The sequence below is a fragment of the Oncorhynchus tshawytscha genome, linkage group LG32 (genome assembly GCF_018296145.1).
Source record: "Oncorhynchus tshawytscha isolate Ot180627B linkage group LG32, Otsh_v2.0, whole genome shotgun sequence".
In the NCBI taxonomy this organism is placed as follows: Eukaryota; Metazoa; Chordata; class Actinopteri; order Salmoniformes; family Salmonidae; genus Oncorhynchus; species Oncorhynchus tshawytscha.
The window spans coordinates 7,501,919-7,527,225 of NC_056460.1; the positions used below are offsets into that span (position 1 = coordinate 7,501,919).

Consider the following 25,307-nt stretch of genomic DNA (forward strand, 5'->3'; position numbering starts at 1 on the left):
CTCATACTACTGCGCTTCACAACCAGACATTTGACACAACCACTAAATGCTAATTCCTTGTGAAAGCCCAGCATTTAAACCAGGCACTCCAGCGACTGAGTTTGAAATTCAGAGGTGCCTCTGCTAAATCTGAGGGGCAACTTGCCAAGTTGACCCCTGAACCCAGCTGACAGAAGCTGCCCAATTAAATTGGATCTACTCCTATCACAGCGCCGCGCTAACCTGTCATAGACGCCACAGGAATTACCCTACCTCCCTTTGATGACACCGCGCCTGTGTCAAACGGTTTCGGGACATTAGCATAATGTCATAGGTTTAGGTTGCCTTGATTTAAGCCTGTGTCTTGTTTGTCTGCTGATGTGACGTCTGGATTCTCCTAGTTTTTTTTTCTTTTTCTCTCCTCTTGACTGAAAAGGCCCCTTGAGCAGCAGTCATTTCCGCCGTCTCTTTAGTTCTGCTTTCTCTTTAAGTGTTTTAAGCCCTGGTTTTATAAGTATTTAAGTATTTTGGTGACTCATAAATAATGGCAACAACTTACAATGGACTTTCTCCTGCGTTGCGCTGGTAAAGATTTAAATGACACCAATGGAAGACTAAAAGGTTTTTGGCGGGAGGTAACCGGGCCGAGGCGGGGCGCCCTGCCTTCCAGGACAATTATTTCTATCCAGGACCACGAAAAAGCGCCCCACCTTGTAGTCAGTCAGACGCTGATCTTGGGTCAGTTTTGCATTTCCCCCATTTATGGTTAAGGCTTATATTGGGGAGGGGAAGCTGATCCTAGATCTGTACCTAGGGGAAGCTTCACCCCAGAGATGCTGATTTTCAGACATGATCTATGAGAAACACTGGCACTTGTAACCAGTCTCTCCCTCCTGTGTTACTCGAGGTGTTTGAGATCGTGGAGCGGGTGGAGGAGATGCGCAAGAAGTGGCCGGTGGCGTGGGGCAAGCTGGACGAGGGCAGCATCGGCGTGGTGTCGCCCTACGCCGACCAGGTATTCCGCATCCGCGCCGAGCTCCGAAAGAAGAGGATGCACGAGGTCAGCGTGGAGAGGGTGCTCAACGTCCAAGGTGAGAAGAATACTATATTTAATCAATTTCCTTACAATTGTTTATTTCATTTAACTTACGACATTACATTCCACTGTAACCCATGGCACAGGCGACCATTTGGCACATATTTGCTATCAAATAGAATGAGAATGTCAATACCGCAATCACAATGGAATTGTAACGATCAAATCCCATACTACTCATACACTGAAGCATTTACAGGACTTTCACTGTGGAACTTTCCCGTTCTCCCATTTTTTTAATCTGTTTTGGCATTCTAAGACGGCAGAGGTTTTTAAAGTGTGACCCTTCCCATTTCTACCCGACAACTCCGAGATTCTCAGTGACCGTGTGTGAGATGTGGGCCCAGCGCAGTTGGCAGCAGCACTACACATCTTCCCTCCTAACATAGTCTCTGTCTCATCTCCCAGCTAGCAGCTTCTCTCGTCTCCGGGACGAGGCTAATGCTCCCAGTGGCAACAAACACTCTCACACACACACTCTCACAGCCATACGCTGCTGCTTCCAGCTCATTAACTCTCTCATTAAGGAGAAGATGCAGCGATCAGGACGGATCTCACAACACACAGCTGTCTCTGTTTCTCAATGTGGTGTTGGTGTACAGTACACACACACTAGCTGGAGTTTTGGTGTGAATTGTTTTTTTTGTATTGCCCAACTCCAACGCTTTGTCATGAATAATTTCTGCAGTAATTGGATCGTATTTTGGGTCATGAATGATGTCAGCGCCTGGTCGAGGTACTTGGATCATATAATTATTATTATGTAATGAATTGGTAATTGTTTCTATGAGATTAATATCCACGAAAGAACACTGAATATGACCAGTGGCACTTATTGACCTAATGAAAAGGCATTGTATGAATGCAATTCATTTCTAAAACCTTTGCCATACGACACACTAGCTCCTCAGAGTGCTGGCTGAAAACGAAGGTCTAAACTGGCCTTGTATGTTCCCCCCCTCCCTCTCTCCAGGTAAGCAGTTCCGGGTGCTCTTCCTGAGCACAGTGCGCACGCGGCACACCTGCAAGCACAAACAGACGGCCATCAAGCGCAAGGAGCAGCTGGTGGAGGACTCGACAGAGGACCTGGACTACGGCTTCCTGTCCAACTACAAGCTGCTCAACACAGCCATCACTCGCGCCCAGTCCCTGGTGGCCGTGGTGGGAGACCCCATAGCGCTCTGCTCGGTGGGCCGCTGCAGGTACAAAAAAACCAACCAGGAAGTGTTGTCATGAGTTAGGTCCCTGTTTTTGAATACTTAAATGAATCCTTCCTTGAAGAAATCCCTAATCTGACATGGCTGGATTGGTAAAAGCTATACAGTAGAACTGTTGCTTACACCTATCAATCTGGGTTAGATCAGTGATTACTCCAAGGGATGGAGGTAGGATGGGTGTGGTTTTATAGTGCTCAAGCAGGGACTGGAGTTTTCCCTGGTCACGTCCTAGTCATCCAAGTATTGCACTAGAAATGTTGCTGTTTTCATGTTCCATTACATGTTCTGAAGGCTCGCTGTAAATGTTACGCTTTGCAGTGTGTGTGTGGGTGGAAGGGGCACGGTTGGTGTGTCAGCTGTGCAGGAGGAAGAAGTAGCACAGTGGGGGTATATGTCCCTGCCAGGCTGGCTGGCTCTACCTCTGCCCCACACACTCATTCACACACCCTTCCCAATCCCTCTCCAATGCACGCCCGCAGAGTGTCAGTTTAGGATGACATCATAACGCCAGGCCCTGACCAAGCCATTGACATCAGCAATGTGCTCTGGAGGGGTGGGGCAAGGGTGCACTACTTAGTTGTTCTCCAATGGAACTGAAATATGGGTGGAGGGGGTTGTATTGAATTTGGTGCAGCTATTTGTGACCTATAAGAGTTCTCATCTTTGCCCTGACTGGTATTAAGCCAAAATCGACACTTTGCTTAGTTCTGTGTTGTTTTTACGTCTGAATTTTCCCCATATTCAAAGCGTCTTCAGGGCTGGGGCACAGATTCTGCTACCCCATTCCCCATTGCAAACACACACAAACAACACCCCCACGGCGCTCACCGACCCCCAGCTGCAGTCCCTCTCTCCCGTTGCCGTGGCAACTGTTGAGTGTCAGCCAATCGCGGCATCCGGCTGCGGCAGTTGTTTAGAAAATGTCTCCCCCCCCAGTTAAATCAATGGCGCTAACGAGGAAGAAGCTCTGTTTAGATGGACTGACTTAATGCCTGGACATCAACCCCCAACATCAAACTGTTACCTTTTAAAAAGAACAGCCCAGTGGGGCTGGTCTTGGCCCCATAGAGCATGTGGCACAGTACAGACGCACTTGATGTGCATACACGCTCGCTCATACACTCTCACACACATGGCGGGTGGGAAAGAGGAGGAGCATGAAAGGGAGAGATGATTGGGGAGTTGACTCATTTTCGATATGTCACAGAACCCCCTCCCCCCTTCCATGTTGGTAAGAACAGGGCACTGGACACACACCCACCACTCTGCTGTGCCTGTCAGATAAGCCAACGGGTAGCCACAAAGGTTAAGCAGCCCGACTACAGAGAGAGGCCATGGCAGTTCGATATACACATTAGAGGTCGACCGACTATGATTTTTCAACACCGATACCGATAGTTGTAGGACCAAAAAAGCCGATACCGATTAATCGGCCGATTTTAAAATAAAAATGTATTTGTAATAATGACAATTACAACAATACTGAATTAACACTTATTTTAACTTAATATAATGCATCAATAAAATCAATTTAGCCTCAAGTAGATAATGAAACATGTTAAATTTGGTTTAAATAATAAGTGCAATATGTGCTATGTAAGAAAGCTAACGGTTCAGTTCCTTGCTCAGAACATGAGAACATATGAAAGCTGGTGGTTCCTTTTAACATGAGTCTTCAATATTCCCAGGTAAGTTTTAGATTGTAGTTATTATAGGACTATTTCCCTCTATACCATTTGTATTTCATTAACCTTTGACTATTGGATGTTCTTATAGGCACTTTAGTATTGCCAGTGTAACAGTATAGCTTCCGTCCCTCTCCTCGCTCCTCCCTGGGCTCGAACCAGCAACACAACATCAAAGCAGCGTTACCCATGCAGAGCAAGGGAAACAACCACCCCAAGGCTCAGAGCGAGTGAAGTTTGAAACGCTATTAGCGCGCGCTAACTAGCCAGCCATTTCACTTCGGTTACACCAGCCTCATCTCGGGAGTTGATGGGTTTGAAGTCATAAACAGCGCAATGCTTGACGCACAACGAAGAGCTGCTGGCAAAACGCACTAAAGTGCTGTTTGAATGAATGTTTATGCGCCTGCTTCTGCCTACCACCGCTCAGTCAGATACTTAGATGCTTGTATGCTCAGTCAGATTTTATGCAACACAGAACACGCTAGATAATATCTAGTAATATCATCAACCATGTGTAGTTAACTAGTGATTATGATTGATTGTTTTTTATAAGATAAGTTTAATGCTAGCTAGCAACTTACCTTGGCTTACTGCATTTGTGTAACAGGCAGTCAGTCTCCTTGTGGAGTGCAACGAGAGAGAGGCAGGTCGTTATTGCGTTGGACTAGTTCACTGTAAGGTTGCAAGATTGTATCCCCCGAGATGACAAGGTGAAAATCTGTCGTTCTGCCCCTGAACGAGGCAGTTAACCCACTGTTCCTAGGCCGTCATTGAAAATAAGAATGTGTTCATAACTGACTTGCCTAGTTAAATAAAGGTGTAAAAAAAAAAAAATCAGATTAATCGGTCGACCTCTAATACACATAGAACCCTCCATCCACAGTGAAAGATGTCACCAAGCAAATCATGATCTCTTATCTTTTTAGACGCTTCCACTATTGCTCACATGATTCACATGGTCTTTCGTGAGTGACGTGTGGAATACAGTCGCGCTCTTGATGAATGCACATCGAATAAACAAACAAATTGGCGTTGAACTTACTAATTCAATTTGTTTTACGGCTTGTGTACAATTGATTGAATTCTCCATCTATTTGGACTTAACTCAGAATGAACAGATTGTGTTGTCTATGTCCATGCCGCCCGTGTGGGCTGGATGTGGGTCATGGAAGCGATGCCTTAAATGTGGTTAATCTGATGAGACGAGATAGCGATGGGGTGGGGGTGGCCTCGCCTATGGGAGGGACAGACTCCGACCATCTTATTGACGCCTTATTTAACAAAAAATAGCCTTCGCAAGTCACTGCAGATCAATCATATAACCCAGACACACATCTAGCTCCCATCCAGCCACAATAAGGAGTGAAGATGCACGTTGCCACTGGAGTCCTAGCGCTGCTGTGTTCTGTGAGACGTGCACTGGACCACACCAGCCATAATTGTGAGGTGCCCTCAATTTGATACCAGCACAAAAACCTTGCATTTGCTTTCAGAGTAAAGCTAGAGATTCATAGAAATGTAAATTCAATACCATTTAATATTCTATAAGGATTTTTCAATTTACTCTTTTTAAATGGAGTTGAAATGGAACTGACCCTAAGTTAGGGAGTAGTGAATCTCGCAAGCTTCCGTCAATAGTGATGCTTTTTCATCGCGACGTCTACACTCGATGCAGTCAAAATAAGTGACAGCTTATGTTCCCTTGGCCACAGGTTCTGCAGTTAATGTGCAAATATGTGAATAATATCCATAATTTTTATTCACCTGGACATTATGCAAGTTGTGGTGTTTCCGTACGCTCGCGCACACACACACACACACACACACACACACACACACACACACACTCTCGTATACACACACACACACACGTATACACACACACGTATACACACACACACACACACACACACACACACACACACACACACTCGTATACACACACACAAACATGCAAATTTGCTTTGGTGTTGCTGTCTACAATAGCCCTTTTTTCAGTGAACCGTGATTTATTAACTTATGCTACAGGAGCCATCTACTGTAGTGGGTGGTTTAATAATCAAATTCTGAAAGTAGGAGCCATTGACATGAAGATTCTGTGCAAGATTTGACTTTTTATTTAACCTTTTTGACGGGGAATCTTTTCCAGGTGAGCCCTGTATAGCACCCCAATACACATCAAAATACAATAAACACATTAAACTACACGTTATTGTCCCCAATGATACACAAAAAGCAAAACACCATCATAAAAAACAGACATTTTTCAGTGAAAAGAATGTCTGAAATGCCCTAGAGGCACCAATTCCTCCCATTTTAAAGCATATTGTAGATCGTTCCACATGTAAGGTGCAAGGAAATGAAAGGCTGAATTACCTAGGAGTCTCCAGAGTTAACCAACCCTGTGAACGGGGTTGATAACTTGTCATTTTAAATCTTAACAGTGATGTTAGGTAAGTCGGACGTTTGTGGAGCAGGGCTTTGTAAACAAAAAGAGCGTAATGATGTGATCTACGTGACTTCAGTCTGAAGGTGTGTGTGTGCGCATTGTGCACTAGGCATTTCTTGAAATAATGACTTAAGTCGGCGTGTCAGCAAGTGTGCAACCAAGTGTTCGTGAGTCAAGATAAAGTGTATTATGAGAACACGTCCATACATGTCCATGCCACTCACATCACCCCCCTCTCCTCCCCTCTAACAGAAAGTTCTGGGAGAAGTTCATCTCCATCTGCCACGAGAACGCCAGCCTGCACGGCATCACCTTTGAGCAGATCAAGGCCCAGCTGGAGGCCCTTGAGCTCAAGAAGACCTACGTGCTCAACCCGCTGGCGCCCGAGTTCATCCCCCGCGCCCTGCGGCCCCAGCCGGCCCAGCACCCCCATCATCACCATCACCATCACCAACACCCACACCCCCAGGGACACATGGCCAGCAAGCAGCCCGGGCCCCAGCAGCAACAGCAGTCTCCTCCAAAGGTAAGTGGGTTAAGCCTAGGGGGAGGGGTGGCAGAGCGGCTGGGGGCTGTGGGTCTTGGGGCTTGGGGCTGTGGGTCTTGGGGCTACGGGTCTTGGGGCCACGGGTCCTGGGTGTGGTGGTGTAATAGGATACTTAAGGTTGGAGGTACTGTGCATTGAGGTCTTGATTGTACTGGTTTTTGTGTCAAGAACTGCAACGCTGCTGGGTTTTTCAAGCTCAACAGTTTCCCGTGTGGTCCACCACCCAAAGGACATCCAGCCAACTTGACACAACTGTAGGAAGCATTGGAGTCAGCATGGGCCAGCCTCATGTGGAACGCTTTCGACACCTTGTAGAGTCCATGACCCAGCTAATTGAGGCTCTTCTGAGGGCAAAAGGGGGTACTCCTAGTGTTTTCTACACTCAGTGTATATTAAGCGAACAATGATGAGAGATGGGGCTGGCACAATTACTTTAACTATGTAACCAACCGTTATGGATGAAGACAGTCATGAAAATAAAATAACTGTAAAAAATTTTATAAGTTTTGTTGTGTGGAACAAAAAGCTGATTGAAGACAGGACGTCCGGGCATTTGAGTCCGTTTCTGCTGTAACATGGACTTTACAACATGATGAAACTTCATTGCTCGTTGCTGAAACAATCAAGGTGTTGTAGCAAACAAGTCTTTGTTTGCCTAGGCAATGCCCCTTTCCTGCAGCAGCACATGCAGTCAAGAGTGGAGGAGAAACTGTCAGTCTCAACAAAAATAGGATAGGACTGGCCACTTCAGAGCCTGGTTCCTCTCGCGGTTTCTTCCTTGATTCCTGCCTTCCTAGGGAGTTTTTCCTAGCCACTGTGCCTCTACATCTGCGTTGCTTGCTCTCTGGGGTTTTAGGTTCTGTTTCTGTGAAAGCATTTTGTGACAACTGCTGTTGTAAAAATGCTCTATAAATAAATTTGATTGAGAGATGTATGTATGTCGTTTTATTTATTTTTTGGGGGGGGTGAATGTGACCATTTTGCTAACCAATAATCTTCATCCATAATTCCCTGACCGTCAGAGCCCTAATGAGAGGGATGCATGGCTAGGGCTATCAGTATCTTTGTCTTGGTGGTAGTACAAGAGTATACTCAGAACTCTCATAGTCAGCGGTTTTAGAGCTCAAGGAATTCATCTTTTCAATTCAATTCAGTTCAATACAACGTAATTGGTTCCCTCGCGGGCCTTTTTGGAAAACATTTCGGAACATTTTGTACTTTTTGTGGTTGCTTCAAGAGTAGTTTTCTCAAGTAACTCCTCTAGATAGTTGTAATTATTATCACAAAAACATGTTTTTCTTTTCGAAAGTGGGTTTTGAAAAGACGAGGAGAGAATAACCGCTTGAGTTCGCACGAGTGCCTTTTGCTTTTTTCTCTTTTTTTTTTCCCCTGTGAAAATGTTAACTGTATCTGATGTCCTCGCTACAGGCGTAAAGGTTAACTAAATCACCACAGCTGCCAAGCCCCTGTATCGCCCACTGAGTGAGGTGGATATCCACATCACACACACTTCTCTGTGCGTACATACACGGTAACACCGAAAAGAGAGCATACTGGCTCTCTCACACACACACATACAAATTGGGTTGGTTACAGGCTCTTACTCTGGGCAGTAAAATGTTTAAAAAAACAATATACCAGTATTCATTCATGGACCGGGTAGGATTTTTACATACCCTTTTTATAAAGCTATTTTCATGTTTGATTTATAACGTTAAATGATTCAGTAATGACTTGAAAAAATTATGGTAATCATCTGTTTTTATCGCCAGTTTCTGCTAACAGCTGAGAACGGCTAGTTAACTTGCAAGCACAACAGTCAACAACTTTGGGAGTACAGACCCCCAGAAATTGTCCGACTTCCCCTAGTGGGGAAAGTTACCACTGCACCTGAAGCTGAGAATACACAGTCAAATAGAATAATTATTCTCATAAAGGATTTTTTTGGGTGGTACTAAATAGAGGAAATTAATGCAGGAAATTAAGAAATGTGTAAATGCTGGAATTGAACAAATGACTATGCAAATGGAAACCGTTGAAGTACCAGAGTTTGTCTGCCAAAGAGGATTTTGAATCTCTTTATAAAAAGTCCTACAAATAAGACTACTTCACTGTCAGTTTTGTCCTATTATTTTTGGTTGTTTTGGCTGAACAGTATATATCAATCGGAAAGGAGAAAGTTTATTAATTTGTTGCTAAGCACAAGTACTTGTATTATTCACCAACGTCAGATACCGTCATAATGTCAAAAAGGAGAATATTACCGTGATACAGTATTTTGGCCATATCGCCCAGCCCTACTACCTACTAGGTGTGACATGCACCAACACCTATACACACACACTTGTATACACATGCTCAAATAACCTGCTGTAATAAATCTTATGTCAAGTTAAAAGGCCACTGATAAAAGCATATTCTAGAGGCGCTGCTGCAGCACAGAGAAACTGTTACAGGAATTAAATTCCTCTGTTTTAATACCAAATTAAAATTAAACACTGTCAATTCACAAGGATTTGTATGACCCTTATTTTATAAAAATGGACAGAGCCCAGTCTTAAAGTCAAACAGCAGATTTTATTCACGAGAGTACTGCTCCTTACACATTTTATCACAGGTTATAAACTGAAAATGACGTCAGCGTTTTCTAAATGTTCCGTCTCTTCTTGACACTGGTAGAAAGGCTCTATAGTTCTCAAGCCTTCCCTCCTCGCCTAGAGCCAAGGTCAGCTAGTGTAGATAAGCATTCTAGCCAGTCTGGCGATATAGTTAATTCATTTCTACCAAGGAACAGACAGTCATTGTTCTAATTCTTGATTATATTTACACACATTATATTCAGTACTAGAATTAAAAAGAAAATTCATACATATACAGTAACATAATATTTTTCTGATTAGTACATATACAGTAACATAATAGTAGTCTGATTAGTCAGTCCTGATTGAAATGTATACATAATTAGTCATCATTGATAAAAATTCCCTTAACAGAAACGTGCCCGAGCAAGTTTGTTTTCCATCTTGAATGAGCAGACTTATAGCCGTGTGAGCCCATCTTGATCAAGTGTGCATCTGACATTGCTCTCCCTTTTGCGTAGACTCGTTCCGAGCTCCCAATATCTCTGGCCCAATATGGCTGCCAAGCAGGAAATGCTGCTGCCATCACCCGGTGTCCCCTGGTTTGAAGGTGTCCTCCTCCAGCTCTGTCTCGATCTCCCTCACTAACTATGTGGCACTGGTCATCTGGCCTGGCATAGTCCTATAAGAATCTATGCCAGGCAGATGCAATGGAGCTATCATTAGCCACTGTATTGCACCTGTGACAGAGGTTGGCTTGGCAGGAGTGACATTGAGAGGCTTTGATACAGTCACCTCATGCTCCTACAGTCATCTAAAAAGATAGGGTTTACTATTGACTTCAATTTTTTTTTTTGCTAGTCACATTTACATCGCTCATATTTCTTTATTCATATATGGTCTGGCTAAATCTAGTACAGATCAACTACAATATCTCACCCCTGAAAATAACATATTTTATTTAAACAGCTATGAATATGCTGTATGTGGCAAGACGAGACGCATTATGCTAAGAAAACCTATGATATTAGGTGCAATATTGACTTGGTAGGCGACTGCTTTTTAACTTCAATCTCATTTTCCCTCCATATGTTACGATGGTTTTTCCAAGGTAGTTTTTATTGCTAGTGTGCACTCTGTTTGTCACTGAACTCCTAACAAATAACTTAGCCCTTATTCCTTGTAATGCCAACTCTCTAGCCTCCTAGGCTAGTAGTTACTACATTCGCTAGGGGTCTCAGTCGTCGGTCCAGGCTGTGCATCATTAGTCTCTCCTAATTTCAGATCATCTGCTGACTCGACTGGCTAGAAATTCGAATGAACCCCAGTCCCTGACTACAGTTTGTGCCCCTTCGTTTTAACCACAGTTCCCTGTTTTCACTTCACACGTTTTTTTTAATAGTTTAAACACAACCACAAGAAGCACGTCCCGATTGTCTAAACAGAAACAGGAGGAACCAAACCAACCATCTAACCGATCACGAGGCGCATCCCCCAAGGGAAACCACGTCAAGTGTTCTCAGTTTAACACCACCACCTAGGTGGGACTGTGCCTCAGCTCGGCTACACTAAGACACGCTGAAGTAGATTACTGCGTATGTTCCTCCGTGCATCAATAATACAACAGGTTACAATCCACCTAAAGTCAATTGGATGGAGAACGTCCGTGTTGGTCACATAACAATCAATCAATGTCAGACGTTGTTGTCTGAAAAATGGAATCAAATGGAATACGGCCCAATGTTGTGTGCATTAAAATGGAACCTGGTGGCACGGAATTGCCTCTCCTTTGTATGGAGAGTGAGAGAAAAGAGTAGATGGAGAGAGAGAATTGAGATGTGTTGGTGCGTGCTTGTGCGAGTGTGTAAGTTGCTTTGGATAAAAGTGTCTGCTAAATTGGCTATGGTGTGTTTGCTTGCTCACTCCAGTTAGTGTCAGTCCTCATTAGCCTATAAACAGTTGAAAAAGATGCGTAATGCATACTGTCCTTTTTTAACACTGTAACGACATAAGGAGAGCGCTTCTGTATGCATCTAACAGCTATGGAACACCCAGTTCCCAGCTGAATAGATTATGAAATGAGGCACGAGTATAGGATGGACATTTTTTTTTCTATGAGCAAAGAATTGGTCAAATTATTTAAATGAAGCGAGGAGTCTGAAAATAGGAAACCTACAACGTTTTGATGTCTTGGGGCCACATGAAAGCCTATTTTGGCTAAGAACAGGATGTTTGAGACGTTTTTGACCCATTGCTTATTCTTTCTATCAGCGCTTTCCCAAGTCGGGTCACGTTAGGTAAAACTCCTGGCCCTAGAATACTATAGCTGCCGCCCTCATGAATCCACACAGTGGCTTTAAATTCTTCCAGAGCTGCAGCAGGATGCTTTATCCTCCAAGAATGTTGTTGCCATTTAGATTCAACAGCATTGGCTATTTAAAGCGCTGTACAAGCGTTAACCGTGTAGCCATTGTGACCAATGTGACATATGTGGGCCACCGCGGACCTTACGGTTACCGCTGCCTGCCCGCCTTGTCACATAGGGATCCTCGCTCTCCTCCACTTACTCCCCCCTTTTTTTTTCTATGGACTTCTCTCGCTCCAGCCCTTTCTAAGGATGCCTCCCTCTCTCTTCTCTTCCAGGGGAAAGGTCAACATGCGAACCACACAGAGCACTTCCCACCTGAAGGATTTGGTGAGTGTCCATCTTATCTCTTTCCATCTAAGTGTTGACTTGTCTATTTGTATCTCTTTCTGGAGTCCATACAAACCACTCACAGAAAGTCTAGAACACTACACTCTAGCTGTATGTCGTTTGAGGGTGAAGCACTGTCCAAGTCTTTAAACTGCCATCTCTCCACAAACATAGTCAAAATGTGTTTAACCTCTTCTCCAAAGAAATACTTATTACTTTAGTCATAATACAGGAAGGACACCGTATTTATTAATTTTCCATTGATTGGATTCACTTCTCAGTGGTTCATGTTTCACTGGGATGTGAAGATTCCGGGTTAGAGAGGTGTAGCACAGAGCATAGTACACCCTACCGTGTAGGAGCGCTGTCACCGTGAATCTAGTCGCCCCGTAATGGAGAAAGCACGAGGGGGGTAGGGGAGAGATGGATAGAAAGGAGGTATATTGTGCCATCACTTTAGATGGAGAGCTAGAGCGAAGAGGAGAACAGTGAGGCGTACCAAGAGTACCATCATGTCCCCCCCCCCCCATCAATTGCAGAGCTTTAGGCCCAAGGCTCATGTGGCAGCTCCTATATGAACACTGCATGACGCCCATTATAGGGTGTAGTCTGGGAAGACATGAAGTCAGGTTAACTGTTCTTTATCCATGACTTGGGGACAAGGAATTATACATAAACAAACACATCTTTCTTGCTAGATCATCGCAGCAGTTGTCTACACTTGAAGACCATCATGGTGCAATTGTTGTTGTGAAAACGTTGTGTTTCAAATGTATTTTAAGACATCTTATAGCCAAAGAAGTACCAATTGTTTCAAAATACAATAACATTATCTCATGGGGAAATTAGCTTGGTCCGCATAGGCACAAATAAGAGACCAAAACAATGATTAGGTCTAGATAATCAAATCTTTCAGGATTAGCAACAAGACTAGCCACTGCTGTAATGAATATCACTTTAGGAGTAGCAAATCATTAGCAGATATTAACTTTTATTTTCCTCTTCTTCCTCCCCCAACTCTCTCCAGTTCAACCCAACCCTGCGGTGTTGATGGGCAACCCCATCCGGGCGTTCACGCCGCCCCTGGGGGGCACCCCTGGTGGCATGGGCAAGTCCCCCAGTCCTGTGCAGAGGATAGACCCCCACACGGGCGCCAGCATACTCTACGTGCCCGCCGTCTACGGGGCCAACATGGTCATGTCCATGCCACTGCCTGTAAGTATACTGCTACTGGGAATAGTAGTTTATAGTTTATTGTTGAGGAAAGACTCAATGTGTGGGTTTTGGTTTGAATGAATTAATTTTTGTAAGTGTGTTGCTTTGAGTTGGAAGGTGTTGAGGAACGGGTTAGCTGTGTGTGCAGAGCATACACTCTTATGCATATGCATACTCGCACACACAAACTGACTTACACAGATCTTTCAGTTGGTGTTCGTTCTTGGTCTGAATGCACTTTATTTGAGTCAAGGAAAACTATACTTTTTTGGTTGTAACATGATTAATTAGTCAAAGAAAAAACACGGACCCATTATGCAATACTACATTTAATTCAGACTTGTCTGTTGGGCTTTGGTGTTATGCCAAGTTGTTAACGAAAACTCAGCAGCGCGTAATGATCGCTAATAGAGTGCCAAAATCCCCATAAGCTTGATTTCGACATGTTCCCTTTGTGTTTGGGTCCTATGTCTACATCCCTCCTCATCCTCCTCTGAAAACAAGACCGAGAACAACACGTTAATTGAGAATAATGACTTATGTTAGTCTGAATATTTTCAGCTCGGCCCGCAGGGTGAGATTTCACACTCGTTATTCCTCGCTCAGTAATGGAAAGAAAGTCAACTCTCCATCTAACCCAATCTAGGCTGTTTATTTCCCCATTAAACCATAATGGCACATGGCTGATAGAATGAGCGTTTTTAATCAGGAGGATGATTTGGCACAGCAAATTGCTGTGTCGACACACGGAGGGGAAGGCTGTTTTAAAAATGATGTTCTTGTTAGATAGATGCCATCCTTTTTTATGTTCTTCACCGCACTAATTTTGAGTCTTTTTGTGAAACAAAAAATATTATTTTCAGGGCCATTTTTCTTTATATTTGAGTTTTGTTTTTTTGCAGATTTTCTTTTTTTGTAATAATTTTTTTGAAGATGCTTTTTGAATTTGTTTATTCTATGGACCATGCAAACAATCAGAGTCTTCATTCCTTCACATACCAATGCCTCTTCTTTTTTTCTCTTTTTTTTAACCTTTTGTGGAAATTATGGATGGATGTGCTTTGTTCAAAATTGCCCTTTTCAAAATGTTAATTTTATTCTGTATTTCTGCTCATTGTTGTCAGTCAGTTTGCATCCACTTCAATAAAAGGATATGTTTCACTCACCAGCTGGCCTGGCAGGTAGCAGAGTCCAATCCAATATCCTATTGCTCTCCATCTCAGAACCAGATTAATATTTTAACACTGTCTGTTTCCTCCGACCTGCATCAGCCACTGTGCTTTTCACATAGACCGTCAGAACATCGGGGGGGGGGTGCACTAGTCTAGACCATATAATATTTGAAATTATAAACTGGGTGTTTCGAGCCCTGACTGCTGATTTTATTTATATCAAAGATCGTATACCACGGGTACAACAAAACATTTATTTTTACTGGTCTAATTACATTGGTAACCAGTTTTTCTAATAGCAATAAGGCACCTCGGGAGTTTGGTATATGGCCAATATACAACGGCTAAGGGCTGTGTCCAGGCACACCACGTTGCGCATAAGAACAGCCTTGGTATATTGGCCAAATACCACACCTTATTGGGCCTTATTGCTTAAATATCTAGCATGGTAGTTCAGCGCGACGCATCAAGGCAAGCTGCATTCACTTTTCAACACAGTATCTCCTGCAAATTGTCAGTTGTGAAAGACCATGCATTTTACTGGGATGTCCATGAGAAAAAGGTATCATTTCTTTAATTGGCCTAGGTACCAACATCACTCTTTAGGAATGATCTGTTACCTGGACTTGCACTTATTTGGTTCTAGCGATATTTTTATAATTTATGTAACGGACAATGCACTGTAATCAACATTTGTAGAATGAACTTCGATAGAACACCACTGGAATTAGCTGACCTGCTTCCTGTCAACCCTATCTGCTCTGACTAGGCGTATTAGGTGTATTTGATGTGTATTGATGCGTGTGCGTTGATTTATATTGACTCGTATTGATGTGGTGTCCAGTCTGTCCCCATCCAGTTGCCATGGCCCGGTTACCAGAACCGCTTTGCCATGGACCCACGTATCATGAACCACCAGGCGGCCATGGCCTACAACCTGAACCTCCTGCAGGCCCAGAACCGGGGCTCGCCCATCCCCTACAGCGGAGTCGCACACCCTTCCCCCTTGGGCATGGGCCAGCAGACTAGTCCCGACAAGGAGCTTCAGGCTGATTCCTCCAGAAACGGTGTGTAGCAAATAAGTTGTAGTACTTCAATGTGGAAATTGGTAGAAAGTGTGAAGTCGGTGTCTTAGCACAGTAACTCACACACAGTACAGAAGCTGAAAAAGAGTCTGCATTTTTTTTTACCCCCTCAGGTAAAATGGACGGGAGTGCAAAGTCCGAGCAGAGCCGGCTACAGACACCAGAGAGGAAGACCTCGGAGATGAAGGACAAACCGGTACGTTGTTGTTGACTCGATCTGTAGTCACCCTGTGGGCTTAGTTGGTGCTTTATCACAATGAGAAAAAGGACTTTCAATGGGCTCCATTAAAGTCTCTATTTAGCAACAATTCAAATAATACATGATTTCAAAAAAGAGTTTCTTTGCTCACACTTTATTTAAGTATTGATATAGAGAGGTTGGTTGTTAAGCAATAAAAACGACCTGTCTGTATACAACTATGTGGCAAAAGACTGGGTTGGCTTGATTGTTGACGGTATGTAAACTATATTTAGTCTCCAATTTTTATTGAAAACATAAATACATTTGCACAATCAGCACTTGTTTTCTCTCTACTAGATCGTTACAATTGTTGGTTAGCGAGCTAGCGAATTTTAGCCATGTTAGCATTAACATGACATCAGTCAAAACACAAAACAACACATGGTATCAAGAACAGGATAAAACTAGCTGAAATGAGCCACCTGCGATTCCCCACATTGCAGTTTCTTGTCATCGTTTCTATCCATCTGGCCATCCAGAATCACAACAATACACAGACTTCTGCCCGAGTTAAGCATAATTTTCGTGACGTTGTCAGCTAACCCATTCGTAGTTAATGAACTATTTAGAATTGATACATGGATAAATTAATACGTATCTAAGTTTAATATAGTTTAATTCATTATGTAGAATTGCTGTATGGCTAAATGAGCAATGTGATTGTAGCCCAGCTCACACTGTGTTCAACTGCTCCAGGGAGAGTGTGATCCGGGCGGTGGTCGGAGTCTGGACTCTCAGACAGATGGACTGGGCTTCCCCAACGCCATGCTCCACCGCAAGGACAACTCAAGCCAAAGACCCCTCAACTACCACCTGGCGCCCCCCAACCCGGCCTTTGCCCCCCATCCCGTGGGCCGGGCCTTCCCCCCACAGTACCCCGGAGTGTCCAGGCTCCCCTTTAGGGTACCGCCCCAGCACCCAGGTGGGGGCCCGGCCATGGGCCAGTCTAACCAGCATCACTCGGCCCAGCTATCACCAGCCTACGACAGCGGCAGGCACAATCCCTCCTTCTTTGGTGGGGTCATGGCCTCCCACAGGGTTGTGCCAGAGACTGAAGAGGAGGGGCCGGAGGACATGGGGAATTCCATGAGGTCCCAGATGGGCCACCAAGGGGCGCACCACCCAGCCCTGTCGCAGCCCAGCCGAGTTAACAGCTTCGGGGAGGAGAACCAGGAAGGAGGCCTGGGAGATGGAATTGGTGAGTTCTACCATAGAGTTCAAATTCTACGAGTGATACTTATTTTTGTCCCCTCTAACCCGGGAGGCTTATTCAAAGCAAGGGAACAATAATAACAACAAAATAGCAAACGATCTGTAAATGTTGAAAATAAAAAGAAGCTAAAGAAAATGGTGCTTTTTCACATCTGTAAATATTGAATACTCTTGTGGTAGGTAGGTATACAGGTATAAATGTTGCGTTAGTCTGGGCTGTGGTTCAGGAGGGGCCAGTTTGGTCCACAGATGGTCCCAGAAGGTAGGCTACAGGGCCGTGTCCCGGGGCCAGTCCAGGTAGGTTCTGGTCTTGACCATTCTAGCCAGGACGGTGGTGGGCAGACAGCTGCCTATGTGGGATGTTCTCCAGGAATACCAGGATGAGGAAGTCCCTGTGCTCCACCAGCAGATGGAGAGTGGCCAGTCTCAGCTCCAGCAAGCACGAGTTACTGCGCAGGAAGTGACGACTCACCCCACACAGGGTGTGGCGGCTGCCATAGAGGCTCGCTGTGATGTCGTTCACGATGTCCTTCCCTAGCTGGAAGTCCCTGCTGTGCAGACAGAGACGTAGGAAGGGAAGCCCCCTCTGTTCCAGGTTGGGCAGCAGCTGTTCCACCACCCAACGCTTGTCTTTTCTGCTATACGACACAAAGGCATCATAGCAGTACCTGGGGTTGGCCTTCCGCAATGCTTCCTCCAGCCAGCCTCGGGCAATGTGGAAGAGAGCCAGCTGATGGAGTAGGACCACCAGCATGAAGAGGAGCGGGCCCAGATAGGTGCAGAGGAACAGGAAAAATCCCAGGTCCAGTGTACAGTTGGCCTCCAAGTATCTGCTAAAGTTCTGGATACTGTTAGCATTTTTGCGTGTCAGCTCCGCTTCTCTGGCCTGAAACAAGATGACCTGGACTTGTTTTTGTTTCTGGGCCCAGGTGATTAGCCAAGCATTCACAGCTGTAGTACAGGTGAGGGTCTGCGAAATAGCATGTACCTCAGGCTGGTCAGGGGTTCTGGGAAGCTCTGCATCACGGTGTACTCATCGATTCGCACTGCCAGCTGCCTGAGGGAGTGCAGGTCTCCGCTCAGATACTTGTCTAGACTTAGGATTCCACAGTCGATAAGGTTCAGGCTCTCCGGCCTGGACACCTTGTGGAACATGATGGCCAGCCCTGGTTGCAGCTAAATGTCCAGTTCTTCCAGCTTTAGATACCTCAACTGCACAATCCTGTTCAGGTCAGTCATGTCCATTAACTTGGCATAATGCTTCGACTGGAAGTCAAACTCCTGCAGGGAGGGAACGTACTTTGCTGCGAAGTGAGACCCACACAGGAGGCACTCTGTCTTGCCCGTGAGGCTGACAGCCGTCTTGGAAGTACGGAGTTGGAGGGACAAGCCTGGTTTTGGGGTGCTGTCGCTGCCAATGATAATGGTCAGGTTGTACCCCACTGAGAATATTGTCATGTACTTCAAACCCTAAGGGAAGATTCCAAAAATTAAAGCATGAGCTTCGACGTGTACAACTGGGTTATCTTCCAGTGTTAGGGTCTGCAAGCTTCGCAGGCCATAGAAAATGTGCTTGGTAATCTGTGAGATCTTGATACCACTAGGAACCTCAATTGACCACGTCCATTAAATGTGAAGTCGACAATAGTGGTGATTTTATTGATTGCGAAATCCAGCCTCTTCAAATGTGTGAAACAGAACTGCTGAGATGTTCAGCCAGATGGGTGTCTTTTTGAGTATCACAAAGAATACCCAAGCTCAGCTCTGTCAAAAAGGGAAACACATCTTGGTGACATTCTTCAAATAATGTATCAAGCTCAAGTTTATGCTGGCATGAAATCCAAATCCAACAAGAATTATCGTCTTTATACCCAAGCAGTTTCTGACTGCAAATGTGGTGTAGTTCCTGAATTTACAGTGATCAAATTCAAGTTGTGTGATTTGTGAGTTTGAAAACCGTCTCACAAACTGACTGGAAGGAAATGCTGTTTTCGCCAAAGGGAAAATAACCTAATCTGTTAATACCAGGCTGCAGAAGCTGTTTCTGTGCCTCATCAATAGCGGGTAAATACAGAGATGAGATGTTTTCAAAGCATTTGAATGCTCCTTCTTCTAAATGACGTGCATTAGGGAATGTTTAAAAAAAAACACCTCTTGAAGACGATAGAAAGAAATAAGGAAGCTCAAGAACAGCTCCTTTTTGTTTCAAAGCAGTTCTGGTGTCTCAAAATTACTATCCCGTCTGATGTCAAGTCCAGGCTCGTCAATGACTGTGACGTATTGACAATCCTACAAAACAAATCGGAGAGCTCCTGTGTACAGGTGTTGACTGAGTTTCTTCAGATCCCCCCCGAATGTGTCTGGTGCCATCACCGAAAGCCTTTAGTTATTAATAGGCAGTTCCTCCAGGTTCGTCAAGGTGTTGGATAGAAGTAATGAATTGTAACGCTTACTGCAGTACATAGTTTCTTCACCCTGGACACCCTTGGAAGGTCTCAGGAAGAGTCGTGGGCAGACAGCCCTGTTTGTAAAGGCTCTTGAGGTTATCGAGGCAGAGCGCCAGACTGCAGGACAGAACCTTCTCTTATCTCAAGACAGAGGGCATGGTAGTTTGACGGAATGATGTTGAGGTCGCATGCATCCCAGCACTTGGCACTGAGGTTGCCATATGTGCAGTTAGGGTCCATGAACTCCCAATAGTCTTCTCATAGATGATACAGTTGTTACTCAACCAACCCCAGGAACCAACCATCCAAGCTGCAAATAGTCCAAACTGAACACAGAGCAGGCTCATCTTTCTTGTAAAGTAGACACTGGTTCAATAGAAAGAGGTGATGGTCACTTTGTAGTTTAAGGAAATAAATGTCTTGTCCAGAACATTTCTTGTCGTTCAGTGACAAATAAAGGCCTGCGTGCAAAGAAGGAAGCTCCCTTTTCCAATGGGACGAGACGTTGGTTAGATGACTTGTCCAGTGGAATGGCCTGGAGTTATTTCACTGCTGTGTTGTAGCTGTGTGCATCTCCTCTTGATCTATTCACTGTATACATGTATAGCTTTTGCTGCATCTCTGCAATCTCTTCCTAGTCTGTTTTTTGAATGGTTTTGCCCGAGAGGCTCTGGGGCACAGAAGGTTATTATTGGTCACCTTGTTTTAACTTCCTTTTTTTCAGAATCTCAGTGGTGGTGGTGGTAGTAGTAGTGGGTGTGTGGTCTATCTTTGTTATGCAACAGTCTGAGGTCACATTTGCATAACTGATGGTTCTGGACACTTCAGTGAGTTCCTCCTGTTGTTGTGGGAGATCCAGTCATCAGTGTTGGCCCTCACTTTTGGTTTAAAGTTGAGGCTGGTATCAATTTCACACAGTTGTGCAAAGGTCACGTAATTCGCTATAGGGAAACAACGTTTTTGAACTTTGAAGGGTTCACATCACGGTTAATCCAGAGAAAATGGTGTTTGACAAATTCTTTATTTGAAATGGCTTTCTGAAAAGAACTTACAAATTATCCACTAATTGAGGCCTCCCGAGTGGTGCAGTGGTCTAAGGCACTGAATCGCAATGCTAGCTGTGCCAATAGAGATCCTGGTTAGGGGAGGGTTTGGCTGGCTGGGATGTCCTTGTCCCTGTCGGGCTCTAGAGAGTCCTGTTGCGGACCGGGCGCATGCACGTTGCCATGGTCGCCAGGTATGCGGTGTTTCCTCTGACATGTTGGTTTGGCTGACTTCCGGCTTAAGCAGTGTGTCAAGAAGCAGTGCGGCTTGGCTGGGTCGTGCTTCGGAGGAAGCACGGCTCTCGACCTTTGCTTCTCCCGAGTCCCATCCCGTATGGACAAGACTGTAACTACCAATTTGGATACCACAATTATTAAAACATTTAAAATGTTTTTTTTTTTAAATATTTAAATAAAAAACTTTATCCACTAATTAAACAATAAACGTATTGAAATAATGCTACACTGTCGACCTGAGACTATGTATTCAACCATTCTCTGAAAGGGGAAGTTCAGTAAAGGGTGTTCCTGTTTGTTTTGTTAATAAAACCCAACACATCGTGACACTACAGCATTCATCTGGGTTTAACTGCGCAGACATGTATTGAAATTATTCTCAGTCTGAACATATTTTGTAGTTCCTGTTTTCTCTTTGTTTCACACACCTTGGTTGGGCTGTGAGGTAGCAACCGTAGGCTATGCCTTGTTTTTAATCTGAGACTTTGACCGTGTCCAGAAACAACCTCGTGTCACCACAACTTTGATGTTTTCATATCTAAAGACACTCGGACAGGTCTAGCTTTTAGCAATCTGGTGATAACTCCAAGTCTTCCAATGCTTCTACTACATAGGCAAATGGCACTCAAACTATCTTTTGGGATTTGTTTCATTAGTCCACTGTTGATACAGTCTCAAAATATTTTGTATGTCAGCAATTACTCTTTCAAAATATAGAACTTTCAAAATACAGCAAGTGTCACAGTATGATGCTTTTTGCAACAACAAAATGTACCAACTCATTATAATCTAACAATCTTGCTCTCTTCTCCCTCTTTCCCTTTCCCTACAACAGACCCCCTAGCTCTGGAGGCCCTGAGCCAGCAGGCACGGCTGGGCCAGTGGGGTGAGCCCGGGCCCTTCCTCCAGGGCGGTGTAGCCTTCCCTCTGCCCCAGCAGCTGGCCCATCTGGCCCAGCCCGGCCTAGCCCGCTTCCCCCCTCAGCTGCTGGCACGGGCCAACTGGAGGATGAGCGCCGGTATGGAGGACGAGGCTGGCGGACCGCCTTTCACCAGGTAACCTTTGTCCTCTTTCTCTCTCCATTTCGCTCTCTTTCGCACTATATCTCTGGCGGTTTCTCCTCTCGACCTCTTACACCCTCTTTTTCTACTGATTTGACTCCCTTGGGATATTAAGGGTATGTATTGGTCTTCTCTTCTCTGTAGGTTCCCAGGCCTCCTGCGAGAGATGCCCCCTCAGGATCAGTCCGATCCCAGGGACCTGGCAGAGATGCAGCCCCCTCCCCAGTCCCGCCTGCTCCAATACCGCCAGGTCCAGTCCCGCTCCCCAGGAGACCCCTCCTCCCCCTCGTCTGCAACCTCCAACCACACCGGCCCCTTCCCCCCTGGCCCCTATCCTGGCCGAGACCCTACCAGCCACGAGCTGGACCTCCTCAATAACCCGGGTCTCCAGCAGCACCCGGTGAACCAGCTCTACAACCCCAACGCCTACCCCCACCAGCTGGGCCACTCTACTACCCCGCCCCCGCAGGTCAAGTACCTCCTCCAGGAGGCCCAGTGGCCTCACGGCGGAGCTGGCGTTGCTCAGAACCACATGCTGGCCCAGGGCCAGGGCTTCCCCTACGGGCTGCCCGTCATGGCCCACCCCAGTAGACAGGAGCAGGTCCACCTCATGCAGCTCCACCACCAGCACCACCAGCAGCAGCAGCAGCACCACCAACAGCAGCAGCAGCAGCAGGGTCAAGGCCCAGGCCAGGAGCCCTACCACCCCCTCTCCCCCAGAACAACAGGTGCCACCGCCCTTCACAATGTAGAAGAGGTAAGGACTATGCTCCACCCGTGTGTGTGTGTGTGAAGAATAGCGTTGCTGTGACCATTATACTAGTATGCCCTGTTTGTCACCATTACTAGTATGCCCTGTCTGTCACAGTTTTGTGCTACAGTCTTTTCACCTCATTTCCAATGCTATGTTTTAACACGGACGGGTACATGCAAATGTATTTCAAGATTTTAATACAGAAATGTTTGAGAAAATAAACATTTTTCTCACCATGACAACATCACAGGAAATGGAAGCTATGCCTTTCTCACTTTCTGTAATTGTCTGTTTGACCTAAAAATGACTGAGAGAAATGTATCAGCTAAAGCGCAGCATATTGCTCAGAAGCTCTCCGTGGGGCCCTAACGCTGGGAAAATAATTTCCCTACCGTTCCCTCAACGTTGCTGACTTTGTCGGAGTAGAAAGTTCATGCCAGGTGACTGAGGACAGGAGATGCTAGGGCATAGCATAAAGGATTCCTGTGGGTGAAAGTGTGGTCCAGGGTTTGGGTGACCTTGGTCCTGGAGAGCTCCAGTGTGTGTGCAGGGTTGTTTATCAGGCACCAAACGGAAGAAAATGGACAGGGGCTACATGGGCTTGTCCAAAATGCACCTTCGTTTCCCAGTGCATAATGTTTTAAAACATTTTCCGTTGCATGCCCTAATGAACACGACCCAGACCTTTGGTCCTACCCAGCTGGGTCAGACCACAGAGTGAATAAGCAGCCCTCTCCATCTTACTTTTGTGTTATTGTCTAGCCTGTTCAATAACATGGCAGCCTAGTCGACCTCGTGGCATTTTCCTTTATTAGATTTTAACAGGAAATTAACGTTATTGGAAGACTTTGCTCTTTTTAGATGCCAATATCCGGGCTGAAAGGGATATTCGCTCACTGTGTATTCAGGTGAAGTGTTAGGACTTTCCAGTGTTTGCAACTCCCGTATAGACTCGGGAGCCGTGCGTCCTCCAAAACAACCCAACCAAGCCGCACTGCTTCTTGACACATTGCCCACTTATCCCGGAAGCCAGCCGCACCAATGTGTCAGAGGAAACACTGTACACCGTGTCAGTGTGCATGCGCCCGGCCCGCCACAGAAGTCACAAGAGAGCGACGGGACAAGGACATCCTTGCCAGCCAAATCCTCCCCTACTTTCGATAATTTGTCCAGGTGCAACACCGTTCTTAAGGTTTTTTTTAGGTATTTTGTGCCGCTGTGGCAGTCAATCCTGCCTGATCACGAGAAACATGACCCGCCAAGCCACACTTAGCACCCACACGCTTAACCCGGAAGCCAGCTGCACCAATGTGTCGGAGGAATCACCGTTCAACTGGCCCACCACAAGGAGTCACTAGAGCGAGATGAGCCAAGTAAAGCCCCATCGGCAAAACCCTCTCCTAACCTGGACGACGCTGGGCCAATTGTGTGCTGCCCTATAGGACTCCCGGTCACGGCCCGAACCCCAGGCTGTATTGACGCCGCAACACTGAGATGCAGTGCCTTAGACCGCTGCGCCACTCGAGAAGCCCATATTTTACTGTCATTGTAAACATTCTAACCCCCCGCCCCCCCAAGGTTTTGGATCTAACACTGTCACTCCCCAAAGGCTCATCTCACCACAGTCATCAACACCTCTGGATGGTGTTCTGGTCCGAGGGCTGTTCTGTTTTCATACCACTGTCAAATTTTGGAAACGGGTGTTTTCTCGACTGCTCTTCGGAAGGCTCAGCCTGTCCCCTCACGTGGCTCTCATCCCGTCTTATTGGTATTTCCATGAATTTTCCAGGATTTTTATGATGATTACCTGCATGTTCCCAGTTTACGGGAACTGTAATGGTTACTCTGGCTGAAGAGTGAATGTGTTGTGTAAGTGAAATGAGAACGTTGTGGAATGGATTCACTCCTGCTGTTACTAGTTGACAAATAAGAGGAGCGCCGAGGAGGGTGTTGTGATTCCTACAGCAATGACCTGGCACTGTGAGGAAAGGAATAGGGATGATCTCTCAATGTACCCTGGATGATTTTGATTGACCTATATCGTCTTCGTTTTTTTTCTTTTCTATCCCACCTTGCCTCCTTTCTGTATCACACCTGTCTCTGTTATTTTCTCTCTCCCTCTTTCAGTATGAACCCAGGGGTCCCGGGCGGCCCCTCTACCAGCGGCGGATCTCCTCCAGCTACCCAGACGAGGGATCCCCCGCCAACACCGCCGTCATGGCCCAGCAGCAGCCACAGCCCTGCCCGGCAGACCCCCAGGAGCACCCTCACCCCCACCAACACACTCACCAACACCCCCACGCCCCCTACGGCTACCCCCCGCCCGAGCTGTGGCCCGGCAACGGGGGTGGCCCCGGCCCGTTCCAGAACATTCCATGCAACGGAGCCAGCACACTCGTTCAACATCAACACCGGGATCTCCTAGGTACACATCAGAAGCACCACAAATGACTTTTTGAAACCGTTATCAAAGTGTTGTGCTAATTATTCAGCATTCTATTGACTGTACCTGAGCGAGGTACAGTGCAGATCACTACATTTTTAAAATACAAATATGATGGTTTAAGTGTAGCCTAACTGCACTCATTGT

The 25,307-nt window shown here is 45.6% G+C and overlaps 1 protein-coding gene and 1 pseudogene across 1 annotated transcript in view; one reads left to right on the forward strand and one right to left on the reverse strand.

Moving 5' to 3' along the window:
• The window catches only part of LOC112230349 (probable helicase with zinc finger domain), a 60,431-nt gene that overhangs the window by 29,710 nt on the left and 5,414 nt on the right, over positions 1 to 25,307 (forward strand). The window contains 11 exon segments of the mRNA XM_042310919.1: positions 887 to 1,070; positions 2,049 to 2,277; positions 6,682 to 6,955; positions 12,199 to 12,250; positions 13,278 to 13,465; positions 15,482 to 15,704; positions 15,836 to 15,918; positions 16,660 to 17,161; positions 21,738 to 21,957; positions 22,108 to 22,720; positions 24,845 to 25,142. Of these exon segments, the coding sequence (XP_042166853.1) occupies positions 887 to 1,070; positions 2,049 to 2,277; positions 6,682 to 6,955; positions 12,199 to 12,250; positions 13,278 to 13,465; positions 15,482 to 15,704; positions 15,836 to 15,918; positions 16,660 to 17,161; positions 21,738 to 21,957; positions 22,108 to 22,720; positions 24,845 to 25,142 (2,866 nt within the window).
• Positions 18,699 to 19,969, reverse strand: LOC112230351 (annotated as a pseudogene).